Raw genomic sequence first — 13,672 nt, 5'->3', positions numbered from 1 at the left:
CTGCTGAACTTGAAGGTTTTTAAATGACTCTACCAGGAGCAGGATTAGAACACCACCCTGCTAGACTGTAAATTGGTACCCGTTGTTGTGATGCCTTCGGACGATTAAAGCAGCAGCAACACCAGAACGGTTAACCAGAGCCAGGTGCAATGGCAGATGAAGGGACAGCTCCTTGGCTCACTGCAAATGGTCAGGACGGGGCACAGGAATAGCGTATAGGCACAATAAGCCATCACAAGGAATCCTGCAACTGATCTTGTGCCATTTTCCTGGGTACTATGGGTACTATGCCACCCCCACTTCCCTCGTGACCCTACTGAGAGTCCGTTACAAACTCTTCCCTCTATGCCTTCCCAACCCAGACACAAAAATGTGTTGTGTGTGCGCACAGCGCCTAGCACAATGGAGCCCTGATCCTTGGTTGGGGTCTCTAGGTGCTACTAATTATCACCGTCTTTTTCAGTGCAGATTCTCTTACCTTGGAGCAAGATGTGCAGGACCACCGGTAAAGCAGTGGCGTCTGTTCACCATCGTCCAGGTTAGGGTCATAGGATTTCTCACCATCCAGGATTAAGTCCCGCGTGTTGGACCACACGCGGTAAGATCCCCCGTTGATGATTGGGACCAGCTTACTCGGCGTCACAGTCACATTGGCAAAAATGCTCTTGGACAGTGGGGTGTCTCCAAAGGAGACAAAGAAGACGAAGCAATAGTTCCCTACTTCCAGGGCCAGCTTGGGTATGACCAGCTGGGGTCTGCTCAGGTCAACGCTCAGCAGGTGGACCCTGTCGGTGTCATCGAAGTGCAGGCAGCTGGGTGCTCTGTAAATCTCCCACAGATACTCGGTCTGGTACTTGACGCAGCCACGGAGGTCGATCTGTGCCTCCAGGTAGTTCCTCTGGGATCGTTTCATGACTACCTGTGGCGGCAGGGCTAGCTCCACCTCCGGCTCCTCACACTCCAGGACTCTGACGGTGACTGTGAGATGGGCTGTCATGAAACTGACAAGGTTGGTGGCGTTCACCTCCACCTGGTAATCTCCGGCCTTCAAGTAGGAGTAGTTGGCAGCCGCCACCTCTGTGATTTGAGCTGGGGAACCATCGCCAAAGTTCCACCAGAAAACAACTTGCCATGCACTGGGCTGCACGGAAGCTTCAAACAACACCGTCCTGTTCACAAAGGACAACGCTGGCTTAAGGGAGACTTGAACGATTGGGTCTTGCACTTGGATCACCCTGGTGATGTTCAAACTCCCTAGGTCGTTGAAAGCACTGAGATGAATTTCTAGCAGCCCTGGAGCCACTGGAGTGTAGGAGACACTTCTGCCTGCCAAGCTGACCAGGGCACGGCCGTGCTCTTTCTGCAAGGAGAACTGCCAGGAGTACAACACCCGTGAGCCACTCCCAACCTGGGCGGTGAAGGTCTTTTTTGTTCCTGTTGGGATACCCTGCTCGCAGCAGTTCACAAGCCTTAGGTCATGGATGGCTTCCAGTACTGAGATAAGCACCTGTGCGCATGCCTTGCTGACTTGGTTCTGCACCATCACCACCACGAGGTAGTCACCGCTCTCAGGGAACTCATGGGTGAACCTAGATCCATTAAGCACCACAGAGTAGCCCCCACTTATGTTCACCGAATAGCTCACGGAGGAACCAGAGGACATGCTGATCACAAAAGAAATCTGTTCCCCAGGCTCCACCACCTTCTTGCTCACAAAAAGCTCCAGCCCTTCAATCCTGTCCTGCACTGTGATATTCTTGCTGGCCACAGCCCAGCTGACGTCATTGGATACATTCAGATGGACAGAGAAAAAGCCTGCCTTAGGGAATGTCACCGCCACAGTCTGTCCAGTCTGCAAGCCTTTTGGCAGCTCCCACAGCCATGTCACGTTGGTCCCCTTTTCGAGTTCACCGCTGAAGGTTACCAAGGAGCCTGATGGGACATAGCTGCAGTCCACCTCTGCAGTCCCAATCCTCAACCCCACTACGGGTTCCTGTATAAAGATGTAAACCAATGCATTAGTGGAACTAATCTTGTTTTCAGCTGTGACAGTGATCGCTGTAGCTCCAGGTCTTTGGAAAGAATGTATGATGAAGGGTACAATGGTTTCTCTCCTGTTACTATCTTCCAGGTGCCAAATATATGTTAGGCAAGTGCCAGTGGTTACACTGGTGCTTATGTTAACAGAGGCGTTTATGGCAGCTGGATTGGGGAAGGCAGAAGGTTTTAAAAGGCCGATGCTTTCAATGAACTCCACTGTCCTGTTAACAGCTGTGCTTCCCAGCATGTTAGTGGCTTTCAGATGGATTGTGTAGTTCCCAGCCTCCAGGATGCTCAAGGAGAAGATCTTCCCACTGAATGTCTGCACAGGGGTGCTGTCCTTCAAGGCCGTCCAGCTGTAAGAGATGTTTGTCCCATCTCTCACCACCGCCTGCAGATGAAGAGTTTTGTTGGTTGGGAAATAGGCATCCTCCACGAGGTCGCTGCTGGCGATTTGCAGTCCTTCGATCTGTTGCAAGACGTAGACGAAGATGCTGTCCTGCAGGGAGCTGATCTCATTCTCCGCTGTCACAATGACATTAAAAGTCCCCACAGACCGGAATGTGTAGGAAATGGTGTAGGAGCCTTGGATGGGTGTGCACCTATCGCACAGGATCCAGGAATATCGGCTAGCGTTGCCGGCTAGGAGAGTGGCTACAAAGCTCACTGACCCATTCAGTGGCACCACAGTCCTGCTGGCATTGATGGTAAGCCCCTGGAGTCGCCTCTTCACGGTGAGGTTGAGCCTGGTCTCATTGATGCTTACATCATTCCAGCCAGTCAAGCTGATAGTGTAGTTGCCAGTATTGTTGTAAGAGTGGGTGATGATCGGTCCAAGCTGGTTACAGCCATCCCCCATGTCCCAGCGGTAGCTCACTTTGGTCCCATTCCCACTGGCAGAGAACAGATAGATCTGGTTGAGCTCCAAAACCCTTGTCCCGTTGTATTCAATCTTCGCTACCCCAGCTGGTTCTTGGACTTCCACAAAAGCCGTGTCATTGTTGAACGAGACATTGTTGGAGACGGTCACTGTGACCAGGTAGACCCCTGTGCTCTTGTAAGTGTAACTCACTTCAGTCCCTCCGGACCTAGCGGAATCATTGGTCCCAAAGTCCCAGTGGTACCTGTATTGGTACAGAGGCATGGCACTGACCTGGAAGTTGCTCTCTTTGCCAAGCCGCACAAACTGCTTCGGGGGTAGGAGCGTGACATTGACAATCTCCGGCTCCACACAGACGATGGTGAAGTAATGCGCCTTGTTAACACTGCTTGAGAGAACCAGGGAGAGCGCGAAGATTCCGCTATGGGTGAAGTTGTGTGTCACCACGGGGTCCCCATAAACAGTGACGTTGGATGAGCCATCTCCAAAGGTCCAGTCAAAAATGTAGTTTTTGGAGTTCCCCGTGACGTACGCGGTGAACTGCACGTTGGGATGTTCCAGGATGCAAGAGGAAGGCTCTATTTTGAGGACCTCCAGGACGAATACCCGGACAGGCATAGTTTGCGAAACAGAGTTCACAGGATTCACAGCTGTCACGTTAATAGTGCAACAGTTGACATCCTTTTCATACCTATGTTCGACTGCTGGCACTGTGCTCATCAGTATGGACCCGTCCCCCATGTCAAATATCCAGGTGATGTTGTCTCCTGTCTCCACTGAAGCATTTATTGATATTGAGATGCCTTGCTCTGCCACCTCGTCGGATGAAACTCTCAGCCCAGTGATCTCTTCAAAAACGCGATAACGCTGGTGTGTCTCGACGCTGCTAATCGTGTTGTTGGCGGTTAGGCTGACGTTGTACACCCCTCTGCTCTGATAGCTGTGAGTCGCTCTAGGTTGGCTCTCCAACAGCAGCGAGGAGCCATCCCCAAAGTCCCAGGTATACCAGACTCCATAGGGGGATGGCAGCGGATAGGCTTCGAAGGTGACAGGCCGGCCTACGACCAGGACATCTGCATTTGCTTCTACAGTCAAGTCAGTCAGGTAAGCGTGGATGTGAACCGGGATCTGGTAGGTGAGGTTCTCAAAACTGTTTGACACTAGGACAACCAGGGTATATTCTCCTGCAGACGAAGAGAGCAGAGCATGGGCAGTCATGTTGGAGGGGTCCATGCAACCACCACAGGCCTTAACGGCCACAGGGGAAAGGTTAAAAACATTCCAGGTAGACACTGCTCTGCTTCTGCACCACACACACACACTTTATTTCTCTTTTTTTTCTCATTGCCTCTAAGGGTGCATGAAAATGGGACGGGCATGTGTGGCCAGCCTGCCTATATAAGAAGCCAGCCTGGCAATTCTGGAGGCTGATTCTTTTCCTGTTCATCCACATAATAGCGGATGGACAGGGCAGTGGCCATGCATGCTGCTTCTGCCTGTGCCTCACCCCTGACCCAAACCCGGGATGTGAGGGAAGTTCAGTCTCCACGGGCCAGTCTGCTATTGGCCTCTCTCCTGAGACTGCCAAAAAGGAAATCTGCTTGTGCCAATGAGGGTAGTTTCTATGATGTGAACACACATCCAGTGAGATTATTGGATGGTGACACTTTCTGCTCACTTCCAGTCTGGGCTAGATTTGAACCAGCAATCCAGAGGAGAAATTAAGCTGTGAACAGGTTCTCACAGTCAGAGATGATGTCTGATCATCCAGTCCCACCGCCTGTCTTCATCAGCACCTTCCTTAACGCTCATTCTGCCAGGGCTTCATCAGGGCTACCACTGGGAGGAGTGGTAGATACGCTGGAGGGCAGGGATAGGATACAGAGGGACCTAGACAAATTGGAGGATTGGGCCAAAAGAAACCTGATGAGGTTCAATAAGGATAAGTGCAGGGTCCTGCACTTAGGACGGAAGAACCCAATGCACCGCTACAGACTAGGGACCGAATGGCTAGGCAGCAGTTCTGCAGAAAAGGACCTAGGAGTGACAGTGGACGAGAAGCTGGATATGAGTCAGCAGTGTGCCCTTGTTGCCAAGAAGGCCAATGGCATTTTCGGATGTATAAGTAGGGGCATAGTGAACAGATCGAGGGACGTGATCGTTCCCCTCTATTCGACATTGGTGAGGCCTCATCTGGAGTACTGTGTCCAGTTTTGGGCCCCACACTACAAGAAGGATGTGGATAAATTGGAGAGAGTCCAGCGAAGGGCAACAAAAATGATTAGGGGTCTGGAACACATGACTTATGAGGAGAGGCTGAGGGAACTGGGAATGTTTAGTCTACGGAAGAGAAGAATGAGGGGGGATTTGATAGCTGCTTTCAACTACCTGAGAGGTGGTTCCAGAGAGGATGGTTCTAGACTATTCTCAGTGGTAGAAGAGGACAGGACAAGGAGTAATGGTCTCAAGTTGCAGTGGGGGAGGTTTAGGTTGGATATTAGGAAAAACTTTTTCACTAGGAGGGTGGTGAAACACTGGAATGCGTTACCTAGGGAGGTGGTAGAATCTCCTTCCTTGGAAGTTTTTAAGGTCAGGCTTGACAAAGCCCTGGCTGGGATGATTTGATTGGGGATTGGTCCTGCTTTGAGCAGGGGGTTGGACTAGATGACCTCCTGAGGTCCCTTCCAACCCTGATATTCTATGATTCTATGTTGTTTATTACTGCCAATGACCAGCAGCACCAACAGTGGAGGGAGTTTAATCAAGAAAGAGCCTAATGATACATGCAGGCCTCTGAATCATTCTCTAGTGTGGAGGTGCTAGGACTTTCTGAAGCTCTTGACCCCTGTAACCCTGCAATAAAACTGCATGAGCCCTTTTTGCCCAGGATACGCAAACAGAGCTTACCTGGTACTTGATAGGTGTAGGATACGTTGTGCTCGATCACAACCTGATGGATGCTGGGATCAGGAACGAGGAAAGACTCATTATATGGAGGTTTAAACTGGTAAATTTCATGACCACCATCTCCAAAATCCCACCTGAGGAGAGGAAAGCAGATCAGACGTGCAGGCCATGAGCTGGTCGTTACATAGTGAAACGGAAGCTGCTTTTGGAGCATCTTAGGATCCCGCCTGGAGTCCCGTAAGCACCCTAGTGCCATTCCCAGTGTTCTCCTACAGTCACAACACTGTGGTTACCAAGGGAGCTACCGCAAAGGGTGCTGCTGAGTACCACAAGGCGAGCTGTTCTAATTCCATCGCAGTGCCATGGTGACGGGAGTATGGTGGCAGTTAGAGAAAGGGAAGGAGTCACTTCTAAACAACCAAATAGCAAGTGTTGCGGAAGAAAGGCATTATGGGACTGACCTCCAGAAACAGTGAGCACCCACTACCCCGGCTGAACCCAGTGGGGATGCTGGGATACTAAGCCCCTCTGAAAATCAGTCTCTGTGTAAATACCAGATTTTGTTGTTCTGGTACCACTGTGTTTAGATTTCTTTACCAAGATTACTCGGTCCTGCTCCAGTTAACCACCACTCAGCTCCTGTTCCAAAAACCTGGCATTACAAATACCAGCATGCCCTTCCCTGGTGCCAAAACACATCCCATAGGAGAGGAGAGACACTGCACAGGGAGTTCTGTGATGATTCTCTTCTGAGCAGGTGAGGAACGAAGACAGAGCCAAACAAAGGATCACCAGCAAAGGCCTTACTCAGGGAATTCAATAGGAATTTGCCTTGAATGAGCGCTGAGGAAAGAAGAAGCCAGACCCTGCGAATTAGGCCTAATACCCATTTGAAATCAATTGGCCCTCAGGTGAGAATCAGCCACGGCAAAGCCCCTGAGCTGTGCACGGTGAGACCCTAAGTTTGGGCAACTTGCAGAGGACTCACAAGAAGGCAGCGTCCACAGCTGAGTCGATCTGTACTCTGGCGGTAAGCTCCACGGTCGCGTTCTGAGGGAGGACCAGTGGGATCTCGGACACGGTCAGGTCCTTCATCCTATTCATCTTCTCCACCGTGACGTTGTAATCAACTGTGACATTGCTGACGTGATTGGACGCGGTGAGCTGTTAGGGACGGGCAGGACAAATGGAAGAGCTCTGAGGTCACCTCACCACGCTCCCCACTCCTGGGAGTATAGCACCAATGAGGGATCTGGGTTTCACTGTGCTAAAGGGACACTGGGATGTGGTGTCTCCCCAAACGGGCCCTGAGAGAGCTGAATTAGGCCAAGTGGGCCCAATCAGCCAATTAAGCGGCAAACAGGGGAGAGATTTAGGTGAGGAGGAGGCCACTAATTGGAAGCAAATTCATCTGTGAGGGAACAGGCGGGGCTTACATAAAGCCAAGGGACTAGCAACAGCGGGAAGGCTTCAGGGGGAAGGGAGGTGTGGTTGGGACTATAAAGGGAAGTCTACAGTTACTCCCTGGGAGAAGGGAATTTGGGAGGGAGAGCCAGAAAGGTAGGAAAGACTCAGGGGAAAAGCAGCAAGGGGTGGGAGAGGTCAGACCTTGGCTGCTGAGGAGAAGGCCCCTGAGCCGGAACCCAGAGCAGAGGGCGGGCCTGGGTTCCCCGGCCAGCCCCCGAGGGAGTGGCACCATGGGGCAGTGAGTGGGCAGACTGCCTGAGACAGCTCGTGTGAACAGAGACTTAGAAAGACTTTGATACCCTAGAAGGGGGAAACGCATATAGTGACCTGGTCGGAAAGCCAAGTCACGAAGAACAAGCACCCAGTCACAGAGACTGAGCGCAGTAGGGCATGCAGCGAGCAGCAGAAGGGGACCCCGGACCTGGAAGGAGCTAATCCCCAGAGCAGCCAGGAGGAGGCGCTCCTAGTGGTGAGTGCCCCCATGACAGGCTCCAATAAACCAGAGAGAGTCCAGAGGAAAACACTGAAAGGGACTGGGGAAAGGGAAAGGACAGGGCCAGTGCCACTCAGGGGAGAGCTGGCAAATAAGTGTGAATGAGGCAGGGGGAGTAACAAAAGGAAAGGGAGGCAGAAAGCCAGGGTAATAGGCTGTCGGAACTGGAAAGCACCATGACCACAAAGTCACATGCCAGTGGAATAATCTCCCCTGTGAAGCTGTCATGGCTCCACTGCTAGGTCTGTTCAAGGTGGAACTGGCGTCTGGAGTCAGGGAGAGGAATTTCTGCCCTGGTGCCCTGGACCTCAACAAGTGCACAAGACCCAGGAGACTCTTCCAGCCCTGAATTTACCAATCGTTCATTCGCTGACTCTGTCTGAGCCTTGTCGCTAGCAAGCTGCCTCCAGCCATCATAGCCACTGATGGAGAAGCAGCAGCTTCCTTAGGGGCAGGTGAGTAGCTCATGACAGAGGGCGCAGGACGCAACGTGAAAAGTGCGGCTTCAGCACTTCTAGTGAGACAAGGCAGGGATGGAGGAGGGCCTGGGGCAAAGCTGGATGGGGGGCTGAGAAGAAAGAGAGGAACAATCAGAAAAGGAGACCAAGATGAACTGTGAAAACTGAGAGAGAGGCGCAAAGCAACATGGGAGGAGAATGGACAGGAGGGGAGGAAGGAAATGGGCAGAGGAGAGACCTGGAGATAATCGGGACAAAGGAAGAGAAAAGGAGAAGGCGGGGAAGCAATGAGCAGAAGAGGGGAAATGAAAAATGAAGGAGAGGGGAGAGGGAGGGGGAAGAGACGAGAGAGCAGTGGAGTGGAGAACACAAGAGGAAGCTCTCACCATCTTTCTTTGCAAGAGAAGCACAGAGCAAAACTAGAGACTAAGCAGCTTTGCAAGCGCAGCGAAAACCTCTTCAGGCAGCTGCAGTGCACAGCCTGCATTACCCACTGGCTTGCGGCTGGGGCAGGGCGTTGGCAGAAATCTCTGCCTACGTGTCAGACTGCTGCTTTTCCTTTTCAGCTGGTGGAACCCAATGGACAAGCAGACCTGAAATGGTGCCGCGGGAGAGGCCTTGGCTTACCGAGAGCTTGTACACAGCTGGGCTTTGGTAGATAACATTGAAGACGACGTTGTAAAAAGTGAAAGATGGCTTGTCGTCTACCGTCCATCTGAAAGTCACATCTGACCCGGCCTCCATCACAGGGACGTAGCTCTGAAAGGTATGAGGATACTTTATGCTAGACCAGGGGGGTCGCAACCTTTTTCTTTCTGAGTCCCCCTCAGCATGCTCTAAAAACTCCGCGGCCGCCCTGTGCCATAGCAATTCTTTTCCTGCTTCTCCAGGAGATTAAAAGCCAGAGCTGGCGTTAGGGGGTAGCAAGCGGGGTAGCAAGCAGGGCAACTGCCCTGGGCCTCACGAAGGTAAGTTGCTCAGGCTTCAGCCCCACACTGTGGGGCTCAGGCTTGAGCTTTCTGCCCTGGCCCCAGTGCATCTAAGGCCGACCCTGTTTCCTGGGTTATTTTGAGGGACCGCCCTGAAACCTGCCGTGGCCCCCCAGGGGGCTGCAGGCCCCTGGTTGAGAACCTCTGCACTAGGGCATGAGAAGCCTGCACAGCACGTCCCAGCTGAACCGGAGATGGAACAGATTCGATCTTACAGGCTAGCTCAAGATTCACTGACAGCTGCTGCTAGGACAAGAAACGGTTTCTGCATCCAAAGACTCTGACTTTTAGTTACTGTATTTTGGGGGATTCCGTTTTTAGTCTGAATGGAAAGTAAATAGGAGGGTTTAACTTTGAGTCCCTTTAACTCTTTCATAGTCCAAGCTAATCTCCCCTCCTCAGGTGGCCAGATATCTTTCTCTCTCCAGCTTCTGGTTGGCACTGGGGGAGCCTGAAGTCCTGTTTATTGCCGCTAGTTCAAACAAATGTACAAGTGTCCAAATAGAGAAGCGAGAGAGAGGCGGAGAAACTCGGAGACTCTCAGCTGCGGGGATAACAACACTGTGACTATTGTTGGGTTTCCTTTCAAGGTAATTTCAAAGTAGCCTTTCCTAAAATTAGTTCTTATGCCTGGGACTTTCAAAGGGGTTTCAGGAGGGATGTACCCTAATCCCACTAAAAGTCAGTGGGAGTTGAGGGGCTAAATTCTGCTGAAATCCCAGCCTACAGCTCCTTAGGTAAGCATGGCTCTTACAACACATACAGCAAGCAGACCAGGGCCTTGCCCCAAAGAATTCACAGTCTAAACTATTTTGCTGTCGACTCTTCCCCTCTGCTATCATGCCTTAAAAAAGAAAAGAGTCCCACTTAATGGGATGTTCTAGAAAACCTGGTTTTCCAGATAATAGCAATGAGCACTTTTCAAACAATAGACTGCAGTGCAATTTGCAGAGGTGGGTGAGCATCTTTAGCCTCCTTGTACAGATGGGGAAATTCAGGCAGCGAGAGACTGATGCTTCACTGAGCTAGTCAATGGCACAGCTGGGACCAGAACCCAGGTCTCCTGACCACCCCCCTTCCCTGGAGATCTGTTCACAAGACCATGCTTCCTTCCTGCCACCCTCTGGCTGCTTCGCTGCACTGAACCTCTGACCCTTTTCACTAGGAAATACCTGACCCAAAGCCTAAACAGATCCAGTTGCACTTGGCAGGCCGGGGTTGGATTCCTGCTCCTCTATATCATGTCTCATAAGCACAATCAGACTTCTTAACCCAACAGCTGCAGAGACCAGCTGGCGAAGGTGAGACTGAAAGGCACTGCGGGCACAGGCGTGCATATTTTCTGCCGTTACGCAGCCCGAGATTAAAACAGAGCACTGGACAGATCCAGTGGGTAGTTACCAGACAGCCTCTGAGCAGGGTTTAACTTTGCAGTGGGGAAAGAGAAGTGGAGCATTGAAGGAGGATTGGAGGATTGAAGACACCAGGATAATTACAAGACTTTGGTGGACAAAGAAAGTATGTAGAGCTCCAGCTGGCAGGTGGACAGTATTTGTGATAGCAAATCAGAACTTCAAAAGAAAGTCACAGGAACATGAACCCTGACCTTCCACAATGCACCTGGTCATTTGGGCAATTTATGGGAGCAAGGAAAGAAACGCGGAGCTAACATTCTCCTATCACGGTAACATTCTCCTACCCTAATGCTGGGGTATTTAAGGTCGACATGAGGAGGTGTACTGCTAAGTTACACACCCAATTCAGGGGCAGCTGCATCTTCCCCAGTGAGGAGTGGGGTTGGCAGTTTGCCAGGGGCTCAAAGGCCCTATCTGACGTGCATAAAATGGGGCAGATCGCATGGAGGTGTAGCTGTGATTCACCTTGTTTACATCTGGGCTGTTTCCCAAACCCAAAGCATTCACATTAAAGGCTGCAATGAAAACATTATTAATAATTTAACAATAGTGCAATGACTCACCACCCGGGTGTTTAGCAAGACTCTGGTTTCTGGGTCAGGGGTCGCTCTGAGTCCTCTAATGGGCTCCTCCACCTTCACCTTGACAGTGATGTTCTGGGAGCTCACCGAGTTTTCCACCATGAGCAGCATGGTGCCCACGCTCTCCCCACCGCCACTCAGCTTGACCACTGAGAACCAGGTGTCGTTGGTGTCCCTGGTGCAGTCTGCTGTCAGGGGAACAATGGCTGGCGGGCATGCCCCTTCGAAGGGGAAGGTCCTGTTCTCGCCAAGCCAGCTTGCTGTCGCATTCACTCCTGAGGATATCTTCACCACCAGCGAAGAGTGGTTAGTTGGCACATAAACTTTGCCACTGTGAGGAGGTGGGTAAATGACACGGAGACCTGACACCGGAGAAGTGACCCAGAAACTGCAAGACAAGTTGGCACTGAAGACTCCATTGTCTACCATGGCTTTAACGGTGTAGAGGCCGTGACGCTCCAGCCCGGGATTGTGTTGACTGGTAAGTGGCGTTACCTGTTCTGTGGCATAGAGAACCCTGAGAGAGCACACGGTGTCATTCTTCCAGATTGCACCCGTGAGATTGGCAGACAGGCTGGGCACCCAGTCAGAAGAATTTGTGCTTAAGTAGTTTATTCTGTAAGGTGATATTATACTTGGCCGGCACTGGAGGAACAAGCCTGGCGCTGCATCGTGCTGGATGCTGAAGACATCCTTAGGCCTGACAAAGGTGTCTTCACCTTTAAACATCACCTGTGAAAGGGTAGAGATTATTTTGATTCCATGGCTTAAATTCTCAGCAGGCATCACCATCCCCATCACCAGTCCCGAATTTGGGCGGGTGAGAAAGTTTACCATTGGATTTACAGCCAGGATAAAGACCACAGCAAATCCAATAGCTCAGGGAGCTTTCTTAAAATGCTATCCTCTTTGCTGATATGAATTGGATGTGCTGTAAACTGAGATAAACATCAGTTTTATTCTACAGTTCACCCTTCTTTTTAAATGCAATGAGCCTGGTCCTGTTAAAATCTTGCTCAAAACTTTGAAAACTGACCCTTCCGTCCACTTTATTGTTGCAACAAATTACTGGGGGAGTGGTTAGAGGAAGGAAGTGGGAGTCACAGCTCCTGGGTTCTATTCCAGATTCTGCCACTTACCTGTTGTGTGATCATGAATAAATCACTTCACGTCTCTGTGCCTCAGTTTCCCCATCTGTAAAATGGGGATAGCACCTGCCACACAGGTTGGACCCACAGTTCAGTACCCAAGGAAAACAGCCCTGTCCACACATTGGTTATACCAGTTAATTTGCACTTACCCGATACTGAGCAGAGGTGCTAGCTGGTATAGTGAAGAGAAACTCTTTGAGGAGTTCATAGCTGAGCTGGCTTTCATTGTGCCAAGAAAGGGAGTTGGTGCTATTGGTGATGGAATCATTGGCACATTCCACTGGGCTGCAGCAACTGCTTAGCGACAAACATGTGTTAGTCAAGTGACACCACTGGAAACCAGCAGGGCATTCAAGTAGTGTCCAGTTCCCAATATCCTGAGAAGTGCGTAATGGATATGTAGCGTTTTTTTCCTCCTTGTAACCTGGAAGGCGGGAGGAAAGAACAAATCTGATAGCTCAGGCACATATTTGTGAAGAATTAAATGAAGAATAAAATCCCCAAATACTCCAAATTCAAGGCTTTCTCACATTTTTCCATGAATTTGAAAAGTCAAAAATCTCAGTCAACTGCATGTGCTCTTTGGGCCAAAAATTGACCATGTTAGTGGAAAATTTCATTAAGATTGCACAGTTCAGAGGGAAAAAATGGTCCCTTTTCCAATTTTAGAACTATTTCCAAGCAAAAGCAGACCCATTCTTTTGAGCAGAGCTGGCTTTGACATTGAAAATGCATTGTTAGTTTTCACAAGTTAGCACTTAGACGTCAGAATATCAATTTTCCAATGTCAAAATATTTTTTTTCACAACTGCGGACTGTGTGACTGCATCAAACCCTCTTGTGGGAAAATTCATTCCCACAAAAATTGTGACTTTGGCACAGTTGCACTGAGACTCATGGAAAAGGCCTGTTAGACCATATTGTTCATCCCTCTTCAACCAAAATTATAAGTATGCCCTATTGTCGTGTTTCACAGTCAGGAAGAAATTTTCTCCCGTTAACTTTTGGGACTAGATGGAGCACAATCCATCATAGTGTGACATTTTCTGAATTCTCAAGTAGAAAGAAATAATGCAGACAGAAGGTGAATTCATTTCTGTCCAAGATCTGGTTAGTCTTCATACTTCATGACATGCGACAATTCCTTAAGGAAGCCTTTGGAATCTATTATAAGAAATATCATCCTACAGCTTCAGCCTTGGACCAGATGCAGACCTGGCGAAAGTCAGGGCAACTTCGGTGCAGTTTCCATAGTTACTGTATGAACTGGCTCTGCGGAATTCGCAGCATC

General features: G+C 50.3%; 1 protein-coding gene across 1 annotated transcript in view; it reads right to left on the bottom strand.

Annotated features, from left to right (window-relative positions):
- The window catches only part of PKD1 (polycystin 1, transient receptor potential channel interacting), a 140,226-nt gene that overhangs the window by 53,049 nt on the left and 73,505 nt on the right, over positions 1 to 13,672 (bottom strand). Inside the window, exons 10-15 of the mRNA XM_074965012.1 lie at positions 12,531 to 12,805; positions 11,213 to 11,962; positions 8,873 to 9,004; positions 6,816 to 6,991; positions 5,828 to 5,961; positions 479 to 4,104 (exon numbers count right to left, since the gene is read on the bottom strand). Of these exons, the coding sequence (XP_074821113.1) occupies positions 479 to 4,104; positions 5,828 to 5,961; positions 6,816 to 6,991; positions 8,873 to 9,004; positions 11,213 to 11,962; positions 12,531 to 12,805 (5,093 nt within the window). The remainder of the gene's footprint in view (positions 1 to 478; positions 4,105 to 5,827; positions 5,962 to 6,815; positions 6,992 to 8,872; positions 9,005 to 11,212; positions 11,963 to 12,530; positions 12,806 to 13,672) is intronic.

Source organism: Natator depressus, chromosome 10 (genome assembly GCF_965152275.1).
Source record: "Natator depressus isolate rNatDep1 chromosome 10, rNatDep2.hap1, whole genome shotgun sequence".
NCBI classification, from domain to species: Eukaryota; Metazoa; Chordata; order Testudines; family Cheloniidae; genus Natator; species Natator depressus.
The sequence above is the reverse complement of the archived record's forward strand: the minus strand, read 5'-3'. Positions and strand labels throughout refer to the sequence as shown.